This window comes from Salvelinus alpinus, chromosome 3 (assembly GCF_045679555.1).
Source record: "Salvelinus alpinus chromosome 3, SLU_Salpinus.1, whole genome shotgun sequence".
In the NCBI taxonomy this organism is placed as follows: domain Eukaryota; kingdom Metazoa; phylum Chordata; class Actinopteri; order Salmoniformes; family Salmonidae; genus Salvelinus; species Salvelinus alpinus.
Window position 1 is genome coordinate 49,532,615 of NC_092088.1, and position 25,014 is coordinate 49,557,628.

The 25,014-nt window shown below is 43.8% G+C and overlaps 2 protein-coding genes across 3 annotated transcripts in view; one reads left to right on the plus strand and one right to left on the minus strand.

Annotated features, from left to right (window-relative positions):
• Positions 1-9,268, plus strand: part of LOC139570878 (neuroendocrine convertase 2-like) — a 67,106-nt gene extending 57,838 nt beyond the window's left edge. The window contains exons 11-12 of the mRNA XM_071393176.1: positions 1,344-1,571; positions 8,370-9,268. Coding sequence (XP_071249277.1) covers positions 1,344-1,571; positions 8,370-8,856 — 715 coding nt within the window. The 3' untranslated portion in view covers positions 8,857-9,268. The remainder of the gene's footprint in view (positions 1-1,343; positions 1,572-8,369) is intronic.
• A 1,074-nt stretch (positions 9,269-10,342) lies between these two features.
• LOC139570877 (filensin-like) lies at positions 10,343-23,399 on the minus strand. Of its 2 annotated transcripts, none has more exons than XM_071393175.1 (8): positions 21,071-23,399; positions 20,401-20,461; positions 19,529-19,624; positions 17,799-17,891; positions 17,145-17,252; positions 15,467-15,687; positions 12,156-12,247; positions 10,343-11,850 (listed from the first exon to the last, which is right to left on the minus strand). In XM_071393175.1, exons 1-8 carry the CDS (start codon positions 21,439-21,441, stop codon positions 10,919-10,921), a joined length of 1,974 nt encoding a protein of 657 aa, XP_071249276.1. In that variant the 5' UTR covers positions 21,442-23,399; the 3' UTR covers positions 10,343-10,918. The 2 variants fall into 2 exon arrangements, with proteins under 2 accessions (XP_071249276.1, XP_071249275.1); XM_071393174.1 differs by having other exon boundaries at positions 17,145-17,258.
• Positions 23,400-25,014: the final 1,615 nt, after the last annotated feature.

A 25,014-nucleotide genomic window follows, 5' to 3' on the forward strand; every position in this document is an offset into this window, starting at 1 on the left:
AGTGGGTCAGATGTTTACATACACTCAATTAGTATTTGATAGCATTGTCTTTAAATTTAACTTTGGTCAAATGTTCGGGAGCCTTCCACAAGCTTCCCACAATAAGTTGGGTGAATTTTGGCCCATTCCTCCTGACAGAGCTGGTGTAACTGAGTCAGGTTTGTAGGCCTCCTTGCTCACACACGCTTTTTCAGTTCTGCCCACAAATTTTTATAGGCTTGAGGTCAGGGCTTTGTGATGGCCACTCCAATTACTTGACTTTCTTGTCCTTAAGTCATTTTGCCACAACTTTGGAAGTATGCTTGTGGTCATTGTCCATTTGGAAGACCCATTTGCGACCAAGCTTGAACTTCCTGACTGATGTCTTGAGATGTTGCTTCAATATATCCACAACATTTTCCTCCCTCATGATGCCATTTATTTTGTAAAGAGCACCAGTCCCTCCTGCAGCAAAGCACCCCTACAGCATGATACTGCCACCCCCGTGCTTCACGGTTGGGATGGTGTGGTTCAGCTTGCAAGCATCCCCCTTTTTCCTCCAAACATAACAATGGTCATTTTGGCCAAACAGTTCTATTTTGTTTCATCAGACCAGAGGACATTTCTCCAAAAAGTACGATCTTTGTCCTCGTGTGCATTTGCAAACTGTAGTCTGGCTTTTTAAAGGCGGTTTTGCTGAGTGGCCTTTCAGGTTATGTCGATATAGAACCCGTTTTACTGTGGATATAGATAATTTTGTACCTGTTTACTCCAACATCTTCTCAAGGTCCTTTGCTGTTGTTCTGGGATTGATTTGCACTTTTTGCACCAAAGTTCATTCATCTCTAGGAGACAGAACCTAACCGACTTGCCAAAACTATAGTTTGTTAACAAGAAATTTGTGGAGTGGTTGAAAAATGAGTTATCATGACTCCAACCTAAGTGTATGTAAACTCCTGACTTCATTTGTATATGAAACACCGGAAAATCTCGTTTTTGATTGCGCTCAGCCTTTAAATGCCTGATCTGTCACCTGTGTACACCTGATACACACATCTCCCGAGTGCGCTCCCGAGTGGTGCAGTGGTCTAAGGCACTGCATTTCAGTGCTAGAGGTATCACTACAGACCTTGGTTCGATTCCAGGCTGTATCACAACCGGCCATGATTGGAAGTCCCATAGGACGGCACACAATTGGCCCAGTGTCGTCCGGGTTAGGGTTTGTAAATAAGAATCATCATTGTAAATAAGAATTTATTCTTAACTGACTTGCCTAGTTAAATAAAGGTTAAATCAAATAATCAAATAAATACAAATCTAACTCTGTCTTGTCTCTCCCCCTCACCCCTTCACCCCCTCTGCAGTCCTAACCTGACATGGAGGGACATACAGCACTTGTCCGTGCTGACCTCCAAGAGAAACCAGCTACATGACGAGGTGCACCAGTGGCGGAGGAACGGTGTGGGCCTGGAGTTCAACCACCTGTTTGGTTACGGTGTGCTGGACGCTGGCGGCATGGTCAAGATGGCCAAGGAGTGGAAGACTGTCCCCGAGCGTTTTCACTGCGTGGCTGGATCATTGCAGGATGTCCAGTAAGTGACCGGGCACTGTACAGACATACCGACCTGGCGGAAAATAGAATTAGTACTAAGATGTACAGTCGTGGCCAAAAGTTTTGAGAATGACACAAATATACATTTTCACAAAGTCTGCTGCCTCAGTGTCTTTAGATATTTTTGTCAGATGTTACTATGGAATACTGAAGTATAATTACAAGCATTTCATATGTGTAAAAGGCTTTTATTGACAATTACATGAAGTTGATGCAGAGTCAATAATTGCAGTGTTGACCCTTCTTTTTCAACACCTCTACAATCCGCCCTGGCATGTTGTCAATTAACTTCTGGGCCACATCCTGACTGCCCATTCTTGCATAATCAATGCTTGGAGTTTGTCAGAATTTGTGGGTTTTTGTTTGTCCACCCGCCTCTTGAGGATTTGCCACAAGTTCTCAATGGGATTAAGGTCTGGGGAGTTTCCTGGCCATGGACCTAAAATATCGATGTTTTGTTCCCCGAGCCACTTAGTTATCACTTTTGCCTTATGGCAAGGTGCTCCATCATGCTGGAAAAGGCATTGTTCGTCACCAAACTGTTCCTGGATGGTTGGGAGAAGTTAATCTCGGAGGATGTGTTGGTACCATTCTTTATTCATGGCTGTGTTCTTAGGCAAAATTGTGAGTGAGCCCACTCCCTTGGTTGAGAAGCAACCCCACACATGAATGGTCTCAGGATGCTTTACTGTTGGCATGACACAGGACTGATGGTAGCGCTCACCTTGTCTTCTCCGGACAAGCTTTTTTCCGGATCCCCCAAACAATCGGAAAGGGGATTCATCAGAGAAAATGACTTTACACCAGTCCTCAGCAGTCCAATCCCTATACCTTTTGCAGAATATCAGTCTGTCCCTGATGTTTTCCCTGGAGAGAAGTTGCTTCTTTGCTGCCCTTCTTGACACCAGGCCATCTTCCAAAGTCTTCGCCTCACTGTGCGTGCAGATGCACTCACACCTGCCTGCTGCCATTCCTGAACAAGCTCTGTACTGGTGGTGCCCCGACCCCGCAGCTGAATCAACTTTAGGAGACGGTCCTGGTGCTTACTGGACTTTCTTGGGCGCCCTGAAGCCTTCTTCACAACAATTGAACCGCTCTCCTTGAAGTTCTTGATGATCCAAAAAATGGTTGATTTAGGTGCAATCTTACTGGCAGCAATATCCTTGCATGTGAAGCCCTTTTTGTGCAAAGCAATGATGACGGCACGTGTTTCCTTGCAGGAAACCATGGTTGACAGAGGAAGAACAATGATTCCAAGCACCACCCTCCTTTTGAAGATTCCAGTCTGTTATTCGAACTCAATCAGCATGACAGTGTGATCTCCAGCCTTGTTCTCGTCAACACTCACACCTGTGTTAACGAGAGAATTACTGACATGATGTCAGCTGGTCCTTTTGTGGCAGGGCTGAAATGCAGTGGAAATGTTTTTGGGGGATTCAGTTCATTGGCATGGCAAAGAGGGACTTTGCAATTAATTGCAATTCATCTGATCACTCTTCATAACATTCTGGAGTATATGCAAATTGCCATCATACAAAATGAGGCAGTAGACTTTGTGAAAATTAATATTTGTGTCATTCTCAAAACTTTTGGCCACGACCGTAGGTTTGTTTGTATTTAGCTACAGTTGAAGTCAGAAGATGAAATAAACCTACGCCAAATACATTTAAACTCAATTTTTGACAATTCCTGACATTTAATCCTGGTAAAAATTTGCTGTCTTAAGTCCGTCAGGATCACAACTTTATTTTAAGAATGTGAAATATCAGAATAATAGTAGAGAGAATTATTTTTTCTGCTTTTATTTCTTTCATCACATTCCCAGTGGCTCAGAAGTTTACATACACTCAATTAGTATTTGGTGGCATTGGTTTTAAATTGTTTAACTTGGGTCAAACGTTTCGAGTAGCCTTCCACAAGCTTCCCACAATAAGTTGGGTGAATTTTGGCCCATTCCCCCTGACAGAGCTGGTGTAACTGAGTCAGGTTTGTAGGCCTCCTTGCTCACACACGCTTTTTCAGTTCTGCCCACAAATTTTCTATAGGATTGAGGTCAGGGCTTTGTTATGGCCACTCCAATACCTTGACTTTGTTGTCCTTAAGCCATTTTGCCACAACTTTGGAAGTATGCTTGGGGTCATTGTCCATTTGGAAGACCCATTTGCGACCAAGCTTGAACTTCCTGACTGATGTCTTGAGATATTGCTTCAATATATCCACATCATTTTCCTCCCTCATGATGCCATCTATTTTGTGAAGAGCACCAGTCACTCCTGCAGCAATGCACCCCCACAACATGATGCTGCCACCCCCGTGCTTCATGGGTGGAATGGTGTTCTTCGGCTTGCAAGCCTCCCCGTTTTTCCTCAAAACATAATGATGGTCATTATGGCCAAACAGTTCTATTTTTGTTTCATCAGACTGGAGGACATTTCTCCAAAAAGTATGATCTTTGTCCCCATGTGCAGTTGCAAACCGTAGTCTGGCTTTTTTTATGGTGGTTTTGGAGCAGTGGCTTCTTCCTTGCTGAGCAGCCTTTCAGGTTATGTCAATATAGGACTCGTTTTACTGTGGACATAGATACTTTTGTACCTGTTTCCTCCAGCATCTTCACAAGGTCTTTTGCTGTTGTTCTGGGATTGATTTTCACTTTTCGCACCAAAATACATTAATCTCTAGGAGACAGAACGCGTATCCTTCCTGAGCGGTATGATGGCTGCGTGGTCCCATGGTGTTTATACTTGCGTACTATTGTTTGTACAGATGAACGTGGTACCTTCAGGCGTTTGGAAATTGCTCCCAAGAATGAACCAGACTTGTGGATGTCTACAATTTCTTTCTGAGGTCTTGGCTGATTTCTTTTGATTTTCCCATGATGTCAAGCGAAACTCAAACTGAGTTTGAAGGTAGGCCTTGAAATACATCCACAGGTACACCTCAATTTGACTCAAATGATGCCAAGTAGCCTATCAGAAGCTTCTAAAGCCATGACATCATTTTCTGGAATTTTCCAAGCTGTTTAAATGCACAGTCAACTTAGTGTATGTAAACTTCTGACCCACTGGAATTGTGATACAGTGAATTATAAGTGAAATAATCTGTCTGTAAACAATTGTTGGAAAAATGACTTGTGTCATGCACAAAGTAGATGTCCTAACGGACTTGCCAAAACTATAGTTTGTTATCAAGAAATGTGTGTATTGGTTGAAAAACGCATTTTGATGTCTCCAACCTAAGCGTATGTAAACTTGGGACTTCAACTGTATGTCTGCTCCATTGCCTGACTGTGTTGTTCCTCTGCAGTTCGACCCATAAAACATAATAAAAAAGTATGTCTCGTCCAGAACCGGAGTCTACGCAGATAGTCAATCAGAGCTACAGTAGGCCTTTATGCAAATAAGTTATTTGCCACATGGGCCTGACATCATTCACTTTGAACTCGACTGTGTGTTTCCAGGCTGTAGCAACAGTACGACTTTAGATCATTAGTACGCATCCTTCTGCAGCTTGCCTGCCAATGCATGCGTGTCCCAACCCATGTTTTGACAACTGAATGGGAACTTGCCTGCCTGCGCGCTCATTTAGCAAATGCCAAATAAAAATGATTGACAACTAGGGGTATGTTCATAAATTGCCTCCAGTGTGTCAGAGTGCGCTCTGGGTCCTTTGTAAATTCAGAGCATTGTCAGATTGTCTGTTCATAAATTCTGAGCTTTTCGGTCTCCGAGGGTTCAGAGCATACACTGCGCTATTGATACAGGACGCTCAGGCCGAGGAGTAGGGTTGATCTGCACATTCCTCACAATGGCAGTTAAGCAACCAAGCTGACTGACTAAAGTTGGCTAGCTGCTTCCAGACACAAATGAGAGAACACCTAGTAGAGCTGGTTAGCTTGTTTAAATTATCCAGAGCATTAGTGACTAACTGTGCTGCTGGCAACCATTGAATTACTTTTTTGCCAAAGTTTACTGGCACCGGTCATATTCAGCGGGTGTTGCGCATTCATAAGTTCTCTGAAATTGGAGTAGATAGCCAGAGTGAATTTACGAATGCAAGAGATATGCTGAACTAGATAAAAGTTGTTCAAGTTCAGCATAGCTAGCTAGCAAAGTGATTCAAATTTCTCACCAGCTAACCAAATGACACCTGCATCTCTATCTGTAGCCACCGAAAAACGATATGAGGGGAAAAAGTTGGTGGCTCACCCACTCCTCCAATGACATGATATCCTTCCAGCAGCTCTCTAACTAACTAGCTAATGTTAAGCTATATGTTTTTAGCTTGCTACAGTAAATAAATAGCTACATAAATAGATACGCTAGCATATGACTGACTTCTGATCATTGCCCTTGCTAGTTTGATTGTATTGACATTCCCAGAGTTAGTTACATTCGTGCGTTTTTGCCCAAAAACATCCCGAATGAGTGGAGGCAGCAAAAAAATGTACCAGGCCAGCTGTGATTCACAACCTGATAGCAATATTTTTTGGACTACCAAGACATGTATTGGTGAATTAAGTATCTCTTCTGCTAACAATACCTTACTGTCCATCGTGGAATTTTGAGTCAAACAGAGCCTATTTTTAAAACCTCTTATGAAGTTGGTTTTGTTGCATAAATTGGGAATTTGATACACTACATCAAATCAACCTACAAAGAATCCTAGAGAAGAACCAGAATCTGAGGGGTGGCCAGTCCTCTTCTGACTATGCCGGGTGGAGATTATAAGAGGACATGGCCATTAAGGTCAGATTGTTCTTCAAGATGTCCAAACGTTCATAGATGACCAGCAGGGTCAAGTAATAATCACAGTGGTTGTAGAGGGTGTACCTCAGATGTAAATGATGTCAGTTGGCTTTTCACAGCACAGAGACAGAGAGACAGAGAGACAGAGAGAGAGAGAGAGAGAGAGAGAGACTATTGCAGCATAGATACTGGAGGCTGAGACAGGGGGGGGTCGGGGGACACTGTGGCCCCATCTGACGATACCCGTGGACAGGGCCAACCAGGCAGCATATAATCACATCCACTTTGCCAAAGCACAGCCCCCACACCACTAGAGGGATATCAACAGACCAACTTACTACCCTGAGACAAGGCTGAGTATAGCCCATGAAGATCTCCTCCACCGCACAAGCCCTAGGGGGCTCAAAACTCTATATGACCAAAAGTATATGGACACCTGCTCGTCGAACATCTCATTCCAAAATTATGGGCATTAATATGGAGTTGGTCCCCTCTATGCTGCTATAACAGCCTCCACTCTTCTGGGAAGGCTTTCCGCTAGATGTTGGAACATTGCTGCGGGGACTTGCTTCCATTCAGCCACAAGATCATTAGTGAGGTCGGGCACTGATGAGGGTCAATTAGGCCAGGCTCGCAGTCAGCTTTCCAATTCATCCCAAAGGTGTTCGATGGGGTTGAGGTCAGGGCTCTGTGCAGGCCAGGCAAGTTCTTCCACACAGTTCTCGCCAAACCATTTTTGTATGGACCTCGCTTTGTGCACTGGGCAATTATCATACTGAAATGGGAAAGTACCTTCCCCAAACTGTTGCCACAAAGTTGGAAGCACAGAATTGTCTAGAATGTCATTGCATGCTGTAGCGTTAAGATTTCCCTTCTCCACCAAACTTTAAAGTTGGCACTATGCTTTAGGGCAGGTAGAATGCTCCTGGCATCTGCCAAACCCAGATTTGTCCATCGGACGAGTAAAGCATGATTCATCACTCCAGAGAAAATAAAATAAAAATGTGATAAATTATGCCACCACAGATCAATAAACTGTTTCAAAGGAGATACATGCTTGAAATTAACACCTTGATCATCATATTCATCAGGGCACACTGTCGGAAAAGGTTTTTACAACGGAAAAATATATTGATTTTGCTAGAAAAAGTTAATACAATTGCATATTTTATGATAAAGAAATGCTTTATTTTGATTTATCAAGTGAATCTCAATCTCCAATAATGAATGCCCGCTAAGATAGGGGTAGCAGGAAGGTAACATATTCTAGTCTAAGCCTAACCAAAAAGCACACGCTTCGGTTTCCTAGAATAATTTAATGGCAAACCAAGCATGGTTTCTATCATTGTTGTGTTTCTGTGGGGGAGCAGGATTTGAGGCAGCACTAGTGCTCTGTCAGGGTCTGCTGGGTCCATGCTAAGTAGGTCAGGTAGAAGGAGCTGTGAGTGCGGAGGTCTAGACAGACTGGGCTATGGTAAATACTCTGCACCAGCAGGCTGAATCTCAGATTTAATTAGATACAGGGACACCTGTGGTCTCAAGGAGCTGACCAGAATACTGATTATGTTATTATTTCTCTCTCTCTCTGTCCTTCTGTTTCTTCTTCTACACCTGCATTGCTTGCTGTTTGGGGTTTTAGGCTGGGTTTCTGTACAGCACTTCGAGATATTAGCTGATGTACGAAGGGCTATATCAATACATTTGATTTGATTTGATCTTCCTCTCTCGAATCTCTCTCTTCCTTAATACATTTTTGTATTCCCGTTTCCTTTTTTGTTAACTCTATCTTCCTCTCTATATCTTTCTGTCATGTTTTCCTTTCTCCATCTCCCCGTATTTCTGTCGTTCTCTGACCCTTCCTTTCCCACCTTTCATCTTCTGTCTCCCTTTCAAGTCTTCTCCATCCCTCTGTCCATCTCTCTCCCCCTGTTGTCCCTTTTCATTATCCTCCCTTTATCACCTTTTTTCCTTTGTCTCACTTGACTCTTCTTTTGCCCTCACCTTCCTAATCCCCCCCCCATCTCTCCCTTCAGTATGATCCAATCGGGTGACAAGCTGATCCTGACCATCTCCACTGACTCCTGCCAGGGGAAGGACAACTTTGTCCGCTACCTGGAGCACGTTCAGGCTGTGGTCACAGTCAATGGTAGTCGCCGTGGCGACCTCAACATCAACATGACCTCCCCCATGGGCACCAAGTCCATCCTGCTGAGCTGCCGGCCCCGGGACGACGACGCCAAGGTGGGCTTTGACAAGTGGCCCTTTATGACCACACACACCTGGGGAGAGGACCCCCGTGGGACATGGGTCCTGGAGGTGGGCTTCCAGGGAGACAAGCCACAGAGAGGGGCCCTGAAGGAGTGGAACCTCATGCTCCATGGAACACAAAGTGCCCCTTACATAGACCAGATAGTGCGCGACTACCAGTCCAAACTAGCCATGTCAAAAAAGGAGGAGCTGGAGGAAGAGCTGGACGAGGCAGTGGAGAGGAGTCTGAAGAGCCTGCTGAGTAAAAACTAGCTGACGTAGCTAACTAAACACCGTCTGGTCAGGTCTGCATGCCGGGCCGGTCTTGCTCTCTACTTCTCTCCTATCTTTCTCTCACTTCCCCTCTCTTTTTCTCGCACTTTCCACTTCTCTCACTTTCTCTGCCCCTTCTCGCTTTATCTTGCCCTCTCTCTCACTTTCTCTCCTGACTCCCTTTCTCTCCTCTCTCATTTTCTTTCCTCCCCTCCCACCCTTTTCTCTGTTTTTGTGTTTATATTAGCCATCTACTTCCAACTAATGTTTCTTGTAATCCGAAGATGATGATGATAAAAGTGTAACCTTAAAATAATCTGATCTATAGAGAAAACAAAAAGATCCTATCTGGCTTTCGGTCTATGTTTTTTTACACATGACAAAAATGTATATAAACATAATGCATCCACTATATGGTGTTCTTGCTTTCCCCCACTCCTCCACCTCTGGTGAACCAACTGTTGTACAGTTTGTGATAAAATTATTTTCAGTGTCATTCTACTTAAAGTTTAATATCTTGCAAACAGAGCAGTGATACTTCTTTCCGTTCATATTCTTGTGACAAGCAACTGTTTCTATATAAACAAGACAAGGATCGTGTGATTTATTTTGCAGCCTGTGGTCCTCAAAGCGTATTGCAGAATAACCTTTGTCGTATACTATAATAAATCTATTTAGCTGTTTGTTAAAGCACTTCAGTGATTTGCACCACTCTGCAATGCACAGGCAGGTAGAAGAAATGTCTTGTTTGTCATTTGAATGAGGAAGAGAAATACAGCTGGAAGACCCTGGGTATGTGGCTCTGTATTCCAATTTCACGTTCTAAGGTAAGTAATTTGGCCTTACAATGCTCAATGCCAGACAATTGAAGCCTATGCTGTAATGGGAAGCACTTATCTGTTCACTCAAGAGCACAAAGCACAGGGACATTTACATCACACACTGGGTGTGAGACCAGGACCGGGAATATAGTATAAAACAGCTTCTTCTTCTCCCACTCTCTGTATCTCTTACTTTTGTAATTCTGTCACACACACACACGTTTTCTGGCTCTCTCTTTCTCTCTCTTGTCTGTCCCTCTTAAGGGAAAGTGGATTATGCAGAGTTCAGAGGTCGCTGTCTGCTCCTCCAGTTCATCTCAATGAAAAATGGATGACTCTCCTTCAGTAACTGCACCTATCACTCCGTGCTGAGGGACACCCAGTGTTTACTAAACACTGCACTAGCTCAGTCTAGTTTCCTCACTCTGACACAATGAATATACCTCTAGTATGCAAGTCAAACAGGGTGATCAGTTAAAAACTAGGCATCCATCACCTCTACCATCATTATAAAGTAAGTCAATAGTGCTTTATCTGCATACAAAAAGTAAAATAATAATATTAATTTAATATATTTTTGGCACATTTCAATGGATTGTAATGGAACAAAGCTATGAGTGTGTCATAAGAGCGGTGCTAACGTCAAAACACAAAGACAGTAGAGCTTTGCGCCTTTAAAGCTTGATTCTTCTTTACTATTAAAGCAATTTTATACACAGAAGGTCTGTGTTGAGGGCAGTCGACGGCATCCAATTGAACAAATGAGCTCTTGGGTTTTGGGGCAGGTTTGGTTTGGAAGGGTGGCAAACATCCATGAGGGCAGTAGCATGTCATCAATTTATAAAAATGTTAGACGTTTTTTCACACGTCAAAGCCATGTTTACTCTACTTTGGGGGTTGAGATGACAAGGGAGCTTGTAGTTTTGATGTTCGTACTTCATGCTTTCAGACAGTAAAGGTGTATTGTTATGGCGTAGGTAGAAAACAACAATAGCAGCATTATGGAACCAGCTAACACTTGCTGAACGCAAAGCCAGAAAGCGTGAGCGAATAGAGGAGCAGTATCAGGAAGAACTGTCTCTTTAAGGTTGGTTTCATATAGGGTGGGAACAGTGTCTTTAGAATGTGTCTTTTGCAGTGTCACATAATGGCTCAGTGTTTGTTCTTACTGGCATAAGGTGAGGTGAAACTTGTGAGGAGTCTGTATAGATATTTTGGCCGAGGTCGACCTTATCTCAGACTCAGTTCTTCTTTTTGCTGGTCTTCTCGATCATGGTCTCCACCACCATGGCTGTCTCCTCATAGCCCCTGGTCTTGCGGTCGTTGGAGAACTTTTCCACTGACTCCACCATCTCCACCTTCTCGTAGCTCATGGAGTCAGGCGGCATGCTGCTAGCGCCGCGGGGGAAGGGCATGGGAGGAGGGCCCCTGCGGTGACTGTCGTCTTTACCCCCCTTGGGTCCGGAGGGATTGCTGGGGCCTTTGGGGTCAGGGTCTGGAGCTGGGGCAGGGTTGGGCTGTGGGGGGGGAGTAGGGTTCTTAGGCCTAGGCTCGGGGTCTCCGCCCCTAGATTTCCCCTTCCCACCACCTTTTCCGCCCTTATCGTCTCCTTTTCCCCCCTCTCCGTCAGAGGGTGGGGTGGGGGTACGGGGACCAGGGGGTGGCATGGGCTGAGGATGAGGGGGGTTGGGGGAGGGGGTGTAAGGCCCGAAGGGGTCATAAGGGGAGACCATGCCGTTGCGGATGGTGACGAAGACGCGTCCGGCGGAGGGACTGGAGGTGTAGAAGTGGGGGTGGGGGTAGCTTCCATCGCCTGTCACCAGCACATAGCGCCCCTTGGTGTAAAAGTCAGCAATTGGCTCTGGCTTCTTGTACTTCCTCATTCGGTCTCTGACGATGTTACAAAGCGTGTCGAAGGCTTTGCTGATCTGAGCCCCGTCTGGCACATCCTGGGGCGTGTACAGGGACCTCTGCTCCTCCCTCTTCACCTCGCCTTCCTCCCCTGCCACCCCTCGCTTCTCGTCCTCCATGTGTTCAGCTCCACCGACTCTCTCCTCCTGGCCGCTGTCCGTCACATCTTTGGGGCTGATCTCCTTCTTCTTCAGGACCTTCTTGGCCAGGTTCTTCTGGCGAGGCTTGACACTGGTGATGTCCTGGATGGCTTGGGTGATGTCTGGAGATAACAAAACATTCACATTCTAAATACATTATCCAAGGAGGATAGTACCCCTACGGGACCATGATCATCCTTATCTGCCATGAATAAACCTCAGGAGGATCCATTGTGCTTGTGCTTTCTGTTCTATGGTCTTTGTATCTGAGTGGGTAGGATACACATCACTGTGTGGCTGTATACATTAGGGTTCTAGCTAGTGTGGTTATAGCCTATGATGACGATGGGGTGTTGTGTGTCTGCTCTGTATGTATGGAGACTATCCGTGTGAAGCAGCTGTGGAATGAGACATGGCATGTCCTCACCTCTACCCCTGCTCGACACAGTGGGTGTGTGGGTGTAGCGGTAATTGGTGGTGAACAAGGTAATGGGAGTCCCAATTATCGCTGAATTCAACCTGTGGAAGAGAATGATGAAGAAATGTTAGTTACCACCACAGCAAGTGATAGTGTATTTTTATGTGTTAGTAATAAACATTATACAAATGTTTTATTTAACCTTTTATTTAACTAGGCAAGTCAGTTAAGAACAAATTCGTATTTACAATGACGGCCTACCCCAGCGAAACCCTAACCCGCACGTCGCTTTGTGCGCCGCCCTATGGGACCCCGCACGGCCAATTGTGCGCCGCCCTATGGGACTCCCAATCGAACCAGGGTCTGTAGTGACGCCTCCAGCCTTAGACTGCTGCGCCGCTCGAGAGCCCAAATTGAAATGCTGACTGAGACACAGGTCCGATTGCCAAACATCAGTGCCAAACACCTGACCTCACTAATGCTCTTGTGGCTGAATGGAAGCAACTCCCCGCAGCAATGTTACAATATCTAGTGGAAAGCCTTCAGAGAAGAGTGGAGGTTTGTTATAGGGGGAGCAACTCTATATTAATGCCCATGACTTTAGAATGAGATGTTCGACGAGCAGGTGTCCACATACTTTGGTCAGTAGCCGGACGGTTGCTAGATCGAATCCCGGTGCTGACAAGGTAAAACTCTGTTGTTCTGCCACTGAACAAGGCAGTTAACCCACTGTTCCTCAGCTGTCATTGTAAATAAGAATTTGTTCTTAACTGACTTGCCTAGTTAAATAAAACATTTAATAAAAAATGTATCCCAAAGGTGTATGATGGGGTTGAAGTCAGGGCTCTGTGCAGACCAGTCAAGTTCTTCCAAACCAATCTCAACAAACAATTTCTGTATGAACTTTGCTTTGTGCACGGGGCATTGTCATGCTGAAACAGGAAAGGGCCTTCCCCAAACTGTTGCTACAAAGTTGGAAGCACAGAATAATCTATAATGTCATTGTATGCTGTAGTGTTAAGATTTCCCTTCAATGGAAGTAAGGGCCCTGCTTCAAATCATGAAAAACAGCCCGCGACTATTATTCCTCCTCCACCAAACTTTACAGTTTGCACTATGCATTGGGGCAGGTAGCGTTCTCCTGGCATCCGCCATACCCAGATTCGTCAGTCGGAGTGCCAGATGGTGAAGCACTTCAGAGAATACGTTTCCACTGCTTCAGAGTCCAATGGCAGCGAGCTTTACACCACTCCAGCCGACGCTTGGCATTGCGCATAGGGATCTTAAGCTTGTGTGCGGCTGCTCGGCCATGCAAACCCATTTCATGAGGCTCCTGACGAACAGTTATTTTGCTGACGTTGCTTCCAGAGGCAGATTCAAACTCAGTAATGAGTGTTGCAACCGAGGACAGACGACTTTTACGCGCTACCCGCTTCAGCACTCGGCAGTCCCGTTCTGTGAGCTTGTGTGGCCTACCTCTTCGCGGCTGAGCCACTGTTGCTCCTAGACGTTTCAACTTCACAATAACAGCATTTACAGTTGACTGGGGCAGCTCTAGCAGGGCAGAAATTTGATGAACTGACTTGTTAGAAAGGTGGCATCCTATGACGGTGCCACGTTGAACGTCTGTGCTCTTCAGTAAGGCCATTCTACTGCCAATGTTTGTCTATGGAGATTGCATGGCGGTGTGCTCGATTTTCTACACCTGTCAGCAACGGTGTGGCTGAAATAGCTGAATCCACATACTTTTGTATATGTAGTGTATGCATCTGTTGGTCACAAGTACCTTAAAAAAAGGTAGGGGCGTTGATCATGCAATGCGACACATCTCCTTCGCATAGAGTTGATCAGGCTGTTAATTGTGGCCTGTGGAATGTTGTCGAACTCATCTTCAATCGCTGTACGAACTTGCTAGATATTGGTGGGAAATGGAACATGCTGTCGTATACATCGATCCAGAGCATCCCAAACATAGTCAATGGGTGACATGTCTGGTGAGTATGCAGGCCATGGGAGAAATGTGACATTTTCAGCTTCCAGGAATTGTGTACAGATCCTTGCAACATGGCGCCATGCATTTCCATGCTGAAACATGAGGTGATGACGGCGAATGAATGGCACGACAATGGGCCTCAGGATCTCATCATTGTATCTCTGTGCATTCAAATTGCCATTGATAAAATGCAATTGTGTTCACTTATGAGTGCCAAAACCATAACCCCACCGCCAACATTAACAACATTGACATCAGCAAACCGCTCGCCCACACGACGCTATACATGCTGTCTGTTATCTGCCTGGTACAGTTGAAACCGGGATTCGTCCATGAAGAGCACACTTCTCCAGAGTGCCAGTGGCCATCGAAGGTGAGCAAACGGCAGTCAGGTCAAGACCCTGGTGAGGACTACAATGCAGATGTGCTTCCCTGAGAAGGTTTCTGACAGTTTGTGCAGAAATTATTTGGTTGTGTAAAATCACTGTTTCAGCTGTCTGGGTGGCTGGTCTCAGACGATCCCGCAGGTGAAGAAACCGTATGTGAAGGTCCTGGGCTGGCGTAGTTACATGTGGTCTGCGGTTGTGAGCCCTGTTGGACGTACTGCCAAATTCTCTAAAATGAAGTTGGAGGTGGCTACTGGTAGAGAAATGAACATAAAATTATTTGGCAACCGCTCTGGTGGACATTCCTGTAGTCAGCATGACAAATGCACGCTCCCTCAAGACACATCTGTGGCATTGTGTTATGTGACAAAACTGCACATTTTAGAGTGGCCTTTTATTGTCACCAGCACAAGATGCACCTGTGTAATTATCATGCTGTTTAATCAGCTTCTTGATATGCCACACCTGTCAGGTGGATGGATTAGTTTTGCAAAGGAGAAATTATAATTGACTGGGATGTAAACACATTTGTGCGCAAAATTTGAGAGAAATACGATTTTTGTGCATATGGAACATTTCTAGGATCTTTTATTTCAGCTCATGAAACCAACACACTACATATTTTTGTGCAGTATACTTTTCGATTTTTGCATTGAGAGACTGAAAAGAAAACATGTTAATACAGTAAACAAAAGAAAGATTAGGCAATATTAAAGGGAATTAAATAGTACACAAAACATAAATAACACTGAAGAGATATTCAACCATTATCGAACAAATCTGAGGTGGAACAACACACAAATATAATATCCCAAACTGCCGCCATGTGACTGATACAGTATAGTCTACTACTGGTTTTCCAAGAGTCAATACTTTGAAGTGCTGCCTATATCCAATAGCAGCAGGACACTGGTCACTGTGTGTTGTGGTTAGAAAATTACCTGTTGTCCTCGTTCTCAATGATCCTCTTGTACCTCTCCAGCTCATTCTCCAGTGAGGTCTGGTACATGGCCAGGTGGCGGCACTCATTTGTGTATTTCTCCAGGGATCTCTCGGCTTCCTCGATGTCCTTCCTCAGAGACTCAATCTGCTCGTTGTACAACTGGATCTCATCGTCATAGCTCTCCTGGGTGCTCTTGATGGAACTCTCCAACACTGACGTCTGGCACAGACAGACAGACGGATGGACGGAGAGATACTGTAAACTGCTTCTTTAAAAAAAACTGAATGCATTTCATATTTCCATTAAGGGTTAAGCTAATGACAACCAAACTTAAAGGGATAGCTCACCCAAATTACTACATTACATATTGGTTTCCTTACCCTGTAAAGCATCTATGTTCAAGGTATGACAGCACTCCATGCATTGGTTTAGTTTCCCTGGCACTGTTTCCAAATGCTAACGTTTTAGCATTTGTGGCACAAATCCCGTTCAAGTAATGTCCAGATCATCCGAAAGTCTACAATTGATTGTGAAGCTCACCAACGTCACTTAAATATCATCCGTTTGCTGAACAGTATTTGGTAACAGTGCCAGCCACTGCCAAGGAAACTAAACCAAAGCACCTTGTATATCGGAAACCAATGTGTCATTTTGTAAATTGGATGAACAATCCCTTACATTTCTTGCCTAACTCAGATTATGTATTTGTGTGGTCCTTTGTAGCTCAGTTGGGATAGCGCAGACTTGTATTGCCAAGGTAGTGTGTTCGATTCCTGGGACCACCCATACGTAAAAGTGTCTGCTAAATGGCATTTATTTATGCAATCTTTGTCATTCTTGCATCTGAATATGACTGAACTACCTCATGTGCCAGCTGTCTGGCTATACAAAGACTGAATAAATCAGAACTTTTGTCAAGAGAAACTAATGACTACTGTACTCTTTGAGGATGTTATGGTGACAGCTGTAGTACTGCAAAGGTGTTCAACCCACATATTGAATATTTCATGGCAACCTGTCTCGGATTGAAAATGGAATGGAGTCCTTAGAGAAATATATGAAAAATGTTTTTGGTCAAATATTCAGATTTCTTGCAACAATTATATTCAAACATTTTAAAATATAACGTATTTCAGTTATAGAACACCATTTGAAAACCTTTTTTCTAGGGAACGCAGACAGCTATGAGGTACAAGCTACAGAAAATGAACAAAGTGAAAAGCATAATTTGAGAGTAAAGCTGAGGTAGCAAAAATATGTAGGGACATTTGAGGGGATGTTCATCTAAAATATTATTCAATAAAGTCACAACTTTCGAGAAAATAAACATGGACTTTGATGTTTGATGTATTATTTTTTACTAATATTAGTTTTCTAAGAAATACACCTGTATTTTCCTACATCTCTGTAGCTTTTATCACCTTTACTCACTCATCTGCAGGTGATGACTGGCACCTACTGGCACCCCTTTGCAACTACAACCAATTTACAGTATGTAGTGTACTCCATGGGTACATCTCAACTTTCTACCTCAAGTAAAGCGGCTACCTCATCTCCCTTCCTCACTAATATGCATAGGGGCTAGGGCTTAAGGGTTGATTTGGAGTGGGACAATTTCAAACAATTGAGCTTGAGATGCTTCCTAAATTGTCATAGTGACGGAGACAGGGACCTACCTCGTACTGCAAATGCTGCTTCTGTGCTTGGAGCTGGCAGAGGTTGCTCTTGTACTCCTCCAGCTGACTCTGCAGGGCTGGAACTCTCCTCTGGGCCAGCTGCTTCTCCTGCTCCTTCACACAGAGGGAGGACAAACCAGTTATAATACACACTGATCACACAGATGCAAGACAGGCCAGTTATAACACAGAGACCACACAGAGAGACTACAGGCCAGTTATAACACATAGAGATCACACAGAGACAAGACAGGCGAGTTATATTACAACTAGATAGGCATTCAAAACATCAAGTGCTTTACTTGAAACTTCAAACACAGACAAGCAAACAGCTTACAGACTAACTGACTGCATCAGCATACTTTCTGCTGAGAGACAACATGACACACAGAGCTGGGATTACCTGTCATAACACACAGAAGCTTATTATAAAAGGCAGTCACACTTCACAGAAAGGTCAGTACACCTCAACACATTGGAACACATTTGAAAGCATCACAGCACATTTTCCAGTCACGTACACACGGTTATCCACAAAGTTCTGCACACGTAGCTGATTTCAAGGCCCTATTGTTATCTGGTCTGACACCTGTGGTCTGACTCAGCTGGTTCCCCTGGAAACAGACAAACGCATGTGACAGGGGGAGACCTTACCTCAGAGGTGCCCACGGCCATATTTGGCACCAGGTGTATCGTCTGGTTGATCTGGTGGAGGATATTCACGTAGGTCTGGATCTCTGACAGGTTCTACGGGGGGAGGAGACATTTCCCAAGAAATGATTAGACCCTGGACTCCACATACACAGCGCACACAACTCTGAGGAAAATAAAGAGAAATGTCATACAGGGTGGGTGTATTTAACAAGGTTGCAGTATTAGAGTACAGTACACAATGTCTATGTACTCTAATCACCCACCCTATTATTTTACCAGTGACAGAATTGGTCAAATTTAGATCATACATATGTACATTGTAATACGGCATGCTATGCACACTGTATCTGTATCCTTTGCAATAAATCTGATGTAAATGTATAAATGTACAGTATAAAGGTAGAATGAGTTTGTAATAGATTGCAGGTGATTTGTACAGTGAATTCGGAAGGTATTCACACCCCTTGACTTTTTTCTACATTTTATTACGTTACAGCATTATTCTAAATGGATTAAATTGCATCCTGTTTCCATTGATCGTCTTTGAGATGTTCCTGCAACTTGATTGGAGTCCAGCTGTGGTCAATTCAATTGATTGGGCATGATTTGGAAAGGCACACACCTGTCTATATAAGGTCCTACAGTTCACAGTGCATGTCAGAGCCAAAACCAAGCCATGAGAACGAGGAATTGTCCGTAGAACTCCAAGACAGGATTGTGTCGAGGCACATATCTGGGGAAGGGTACCAAAACAATTCTGCAGCATTGAAGGTCCCCAAGAACACAGTGGCCTCCATTATCATTCTTAAATGGAAGAAGTTTGGAACCACCAAGACTCTTCCTAGAGCTGGCCACCCGGCCAAACTGAGCAATCGGGGGAGAAGGGCCTTGATCAGAGAGATGACCAAGAACCCGATGTTCACTCTGACAGAGTTCCAGAGTTCTTCTGTGGGGATGGGAGAACCTTCCAGAAGGACAACCATCTCTGCAGCACTCCACCAATCAGGCCTTTATGGTAGAGTGGCCAGACGGAAGCCACTCCTCCGTATAAAGCAAATGACAGCCCGCTTGTAGTTTGCCAAAAGGCACCTAAAGATTCTCAGACCATGAGAAACAATATTCTCTGGTCTGATGAAACCACGAAAAAACTCTTTGGCCTGAATGCCAAGCGTCACATCTGGACTGAAGGTTCCCCTTTCAACAGGACAACAATCCTTAGCAGACAGCCAAGACCACCCAGGTGTGGCTTCGGGACAAGTCTCTGAATGTCCTTGAGTGGCCCAGCCAGAGCCCAGACTTGAACCCGATCGAACATCACTGGAGAGACCTGAAAATAGCTGTGCAGCGACGCTCCCCATCCAACCTGATAGCGCTTAAGAGGATCTGCAGAGAAGAATGGGAGAAACTCCCCAAATACAGGTGTGTTAAGCTTGTAGCGTCATACCCAAGAAGACTCAAGCCTGTAATCGCTGCCAAAGGTGCTTCAACAAAGTACTGAGTAAAGGGTCTGAATACTTATGTAAATGTGATTTTGCATTTTCTTATTTTTTATATATTTCCAAACATTTCAAAAAACCTGTTTTTGCTTTGTCATTATGGGGTATTACGTGCAGATTGATTAGGGATGAACATTTTTATTTTTTTTAGAATAAGGCTGTAACATGAAAATCTGGAAAAAGTCAAGCGGTCTGAATACTTTTCGAATGCACTGTATGCTGTACACCTCTTACCTTTCTGTGTCTGTCTTTGGTGGTGTTGATGTCATCCTGAAGGAACTGGGTCTGGATCTGAAACTCCAGGTTCCTGAGCAGGTTATGGTCAGCCTCCTAGGAAAGGAGAAGAAAGGGGAAAAGGAGGAGTGGCGAGGAGAGAAGAGGAGAAAAAAATAAGAGAAGGGAAGAGAAGATGGAAGAAAAGGAGAAGAAAGAGAAGTCAATAAGTCTATATCGACTCCAATCCTCATAAAGCCTCAAACAGTATGACAATGCTGGTATTGTTGAACTGAACACCACACAAAGCCTTTTTCTTCACTAGTACATTCCTCCATTAAGTCCAAAGCCTCTAAGATCAAAAGAAGCAATTTTAATTCAGTTCCATCACCACACTGTATTGTCCTGATCTCATAAGCTTTGTCTCTCAGACCACAAAGTCCTACCAGGGTTGCAGTTACGCAATTGAATTATGATTCTGACACTCTGGACAAAGCTTATAGATTATTAACCAGACAGATTATATAATACATACTTTTTTTGTGTCACATTGCAAAGCCCCTTTCATGCACAGGGGTATGCAGAAAACGTTACTCACAAGTTGGGTTCACAACTTGTTTTTATGACTATGCCGCTAATAATGCAGCATGACAGTTTAGCATATTATGGGAGATTTCCCAGAAACAGATTAGGTTTACTGTAGTCCTGGACTAAAAAGCAAACTCAATAAAGAATAACCATCAAAAATATTTATGGGTCCAGGACTAGGCTTAATCTGTGTCTGGGAAACCACCCCTATTTGTGTATTTTAACTAAAGAAAGAATCAGTCCATTTTTTGAATAATAAAAACAAACAAAAAACTGGGAAATTGTCATGGGACTCACACACATACCTTGTTGAGTTGTTCCAATGTACCCCGCAGCTGTTCTTGAAACTCACACTCATTTCTGTATCTATGGAGGACAAAACATAAATCACAAAACATAAATTCAGGAATTCCACAATTATGTGTGGCCTACCTTTTATTGATCTGTGATTTTAACAAGTTTGTGTGTTGAGCACGTAAGAGGATTGATTTTCATCTTCAGGGCTTTTCTGACTTTCCAATGTCTGTATTGATGAACTATTAATCAATACAGACATCAACCTGGCTCTCATTGAGAGCACTTGAAATGGCTGTTGCTTCCCTTTTTCAGAACACAACCACCTGTGCAGCATTCATCTAGATCCTGTCTTGGTGTTAGAATTTAGAAATCCATGACATTTACCATGGCTGATTTTCAAGGCAATAGACACCTTTATTGAAGACAGACTTTTAGCAGTTGGACAATTTATCACAGAGATAAGATCAGGTTATCTGGATGCCTTCAACAGCACAAAAACAGTTTACACTGCACCTGGTCTACATAAGGGCTCACCACTGCACTGTGTATGCACAGAGGGTGGCCCCTACACACTTTCCTTCTCTCTGACCCACACATCAGTTAAAAAAAGCACATAGCCCTACTGACGCACACACAAACACACGCACTTACACTTTCAAAAGCAAGCACATCACTTACTTGTTGGTGAACTCGTCCAGCATGCGGCATGCGTCCTTCAGCTCGCGCTCAAGTTTGGCACGGTTGGCGGAGAGCTCGCAGATGCGCTGCCGGTTCAGGCCAATCTGTTCAGTAAAGGCCTCCTCAAGCCCACTGGCCTCTTCCATCCGCTGCAGCGTCTCTAGCTGCTTGCGGAACACAGAATTGCGCTGCTCCAGCACGCGTGCCCGATTAATATAGCGGGCGAAGCGGCTGTTGAGCTCCTGCAGGCTCTCCCAGCCCTGGATGGCTGAGGTGCCCGCGGATGCATCAGGGCCGTAGGGCTCCTCGAAGACATCAGAACGCTCATACTTCTCCTTGCGCACCTCGCGCAGGTAACTGGTCTTGTACATGGTGGTGGTCGTCGCTATCCCGCTGCATCGGTTGGTGTTATCCCCGGAGTGCGTTCTTCCCTGCGGCACCTTTAGTGTGTGAAAACTCGGGTGCTCACCCTCGGCTGTCTCATTTTAGACTAAAGGCTGCCTGGCACTGGGCGGCTGCGAAATAGACCCCCAAAAATCTCACGCTGGCCTGTTCCCACGCAAGCCTCACGCGTGGGACCTTCCAGAGTTTGTTAGCCTTTGTGGCTGACATTACAAACGCTCTGCCAATGATGACCAAGCAAAAAAACAAAAACAAACTAAAGGCAGGCGAGGGAGAATACTGCTGTGTCAAATGTACCATTACAAGAAGACCCTTTGTTTCCAATCAACCGTTTTTCTAGATCTTTGTTTGAGGGAATGTTCGAACATGGCCTTGGTTTACCACATGACAAAGTGGAAATTGCATGCTGTGCAGTTTGTTACAGGCCATATACAGTTACTAATGTGCCAAAAGTAGGCTAGTAAACTCTAGAGCATATTGTGTTCTCCTTATTATAGCCTACATTAGGGAAGACCAGGGTTGGTTGAAACAGGATATAGTTTCAGTGATGGCTGGCCCATTAGGTCACAATTGGTCAACAACAAAAAAGTGTAAAACTTGTGTAAATATACAGTACCAGTCAAAACTTTAGACACACCTACTCATTGAAGGGTTTTTCTTTATTTTGACTATTTTCTACATTTTAAAATTATAGTAAAGACATCAAAACTTTGAAATAACACACATGGAATCATGTAGTAACCAAAAAAGTGTTAAACAAATCAAAATATATTTGGATTAATTGTGTTTCTTGGCCCAAGCAAATCTCTTCTTGTTATTGGTGTCCTTTAGTAGTGGTTTCTTTGCAGTAATTTGACCATGAAGGCCTGATTCACGCAGTCTCCTCTGAACAGTTGATGTTGAGATGTGTCTGTTACTTAAACTCTGTGAAGCATTTATTTGGGCTGCAATCTGAGGTGTAGTTAACTCTAATGGACTTCTTCCTCTGCAGCAGAGGTAACTCTGGGTCTTCCTTTCCTGTCGCGGCCCTCATGAGAGCCAGTTTCATCATTGCGCTTGATGGTTTTTGCGACTGCACTTGAAGAAATTGTCAAAGTTCTTGAAATTTGACTGACCTTCATATCTTAAAGTAATGATGGACTGGTGTTTCTTTTTGCTTATTTAATATGGACTTGGTCTTTTACCAAATAGGGCTATCTTCCGTATACCACGTCTACCTTGTCACAACACAACTGATTGGCTCAAACGCATTAAGAAGGAAATATGCATTCCAGGTGACTACCTCATTGTCATGTATACTCCCTCTCTGGCGCTCGAGGTCACCAGGCTGCTCATTATTACGCACAGCTGTCACCATCGTTACGCGCACCAGCGCCTCAGACTCACCTGGACTCCATCACCTGCCTGATTACCTTCCCTATATATGTCACTCCCTTTGGTTCTTTCCCTAGGTGTTATTGTTTTTGTTTCAGTGTTTCATGTCTGTATGCTACTCATGTTTCTTGTTTTGTTCCTTGTGTTAGTTATTGTTAAAGTCACTCCCAGTACTTGCTTCCCGACTCCCAGCGTACACGGTACACTCATAAAGCTGGATGAGAGAATGCCAGGAGTGTGGTGCAACGCTGTAATCAAGGCAAAGGGTGACTACTTTGTAGAATTTCTTTGTTTACAATAGTGCTAACTCAGATAATAGCATCGTTTGCTTTCGCCGAAAAGCCTATTTGAATTCTGACATGTTGGCTGGATTCACAACCAGTGTAGCTTTAATTTGGTATCTTTCATGTGTGATTTTATGAAAGTTTGATTTTTATAGTAATATATTTGAATTTGGCGCTCTGCATTTTTACTGGCTTTTGGCCAAGTGGGCCGTTAGCGTCCCACATATCCCAGAGAAGTTAACAAACAGATCACCGACCATTTCGAATCCCACCGTACCTTCTCCACCATGCAATCTGGTTTCCGAGCTGGTCATGGGTGCACCTCAGCCACACTCAAGGTCCTAAACGATATAACCGCCATCGATAAAAGACAGTACTGTGCAGCCGTCTTCATCGACCTGGCCAAGGCTTTCGACTCTGTCAATCACCGCATTCTTATCGGCATATACAACACATTTTATAAATGCCCCTCCCCTTCTCTAACTCTGTCACCATGTTCTACTTTAATAGCTCCTTTGTCTAGCAGGGTGCATCTATAATTATTATTCACGCCTGCAGTTAATCAACTCTAGCACAAAACAGGAAACATCAGTGGTATCGCAGCGCCTAGCTTACTTCTCTTTCTCGGAACTCAGTCTCGCCTGCTCTTCTGAGAATAGACAAAACAGGAAACTTCACACTTACACAGGATGCTCTATTCTAACAGACACATTCTTTAACGCATTCAATATTTCTCTAACCTACTGTGAAACACACTTACAAATGCTAAATGTTCTCTTCTATTATTCAACATTAACTCAATAAATGAATAGTATTTACAAGTTTTCTCCGACAAAGACCTTCCCTTATGAACGTAGCATACCCACCACCCTGTCCAGTTGATCTATCAGATATGATTCAGCAATAAACAGGAATAATAACATCAAAATGTGTTCTAAGCCATGTTTCTTGAACACATACTGTATCACATCACATACTGTATCACATAAACTCCTGACCGTTAGCAATAAGGCTTCTGGCATTCCACTGAAGGATAACAAAAACCATGACTCTAATTATCAATTATTATCATATTGTGATGTTCCATCATTATTATTAGGAGTCAACATGTCAACAATCATGACGACAGTAACATCTGTTACTCCTAAAAACTATTTTGCTGCTTCCACAATGATCTTCAACTTGGCAGTTGTTCTTTCCACAAACGCAGTCATGTTGATAACCTTTCCAATGAAGGCTAAGAAGTCAATCTGATTAAGTATTAAGGTGTTCTTTGAAACAACATATCTGTGAGATCAAGATTTCTGAACAAGTCTCATATCCATGTCTGGACCAACATAAGCAATATTTCCTACAGTAGGTCCACTTATTCCAGGAGTAACCCTATTATCTCCGTCATTATGCCTATTAGTTCCACCAATCTGCCTTGAGAGACATTATGGGTGATTTTATATCTTTGGGTCTCTCTAGCCTCTTTCTGCACGTGGCATCCACCAAATGCTGCACTGTGTTCCCCCCACAATTACAACAGTTAACTTTGACATTGACATTCACTATAATTATGTTTCCCTCCACAATAGCACATATTTTCTTTCCTTTGCACAGAGCCACTGCATGTCCCAATCTTCGGCATTTAAAATGGAAAGCCAGGATGCCGATCTGTAGGTAAAACCTTCTCAAACTGTAATAGTATTGACAGTTTTTCCCACTTCTCTGCCCCTCTTTCTTACTGCACAGCCTTTTGACTTCAACCACTATGCCCCCTCTACATTTTCTTTTACTATATAATCTATGAAATGCCCCCCCCCCCCCCAGCTTAGTCGAAGCTCCAGGGAAATGAGTTGTAATTTTCTTCCCATTGAGAGTTTTCATTTTCAGAATATT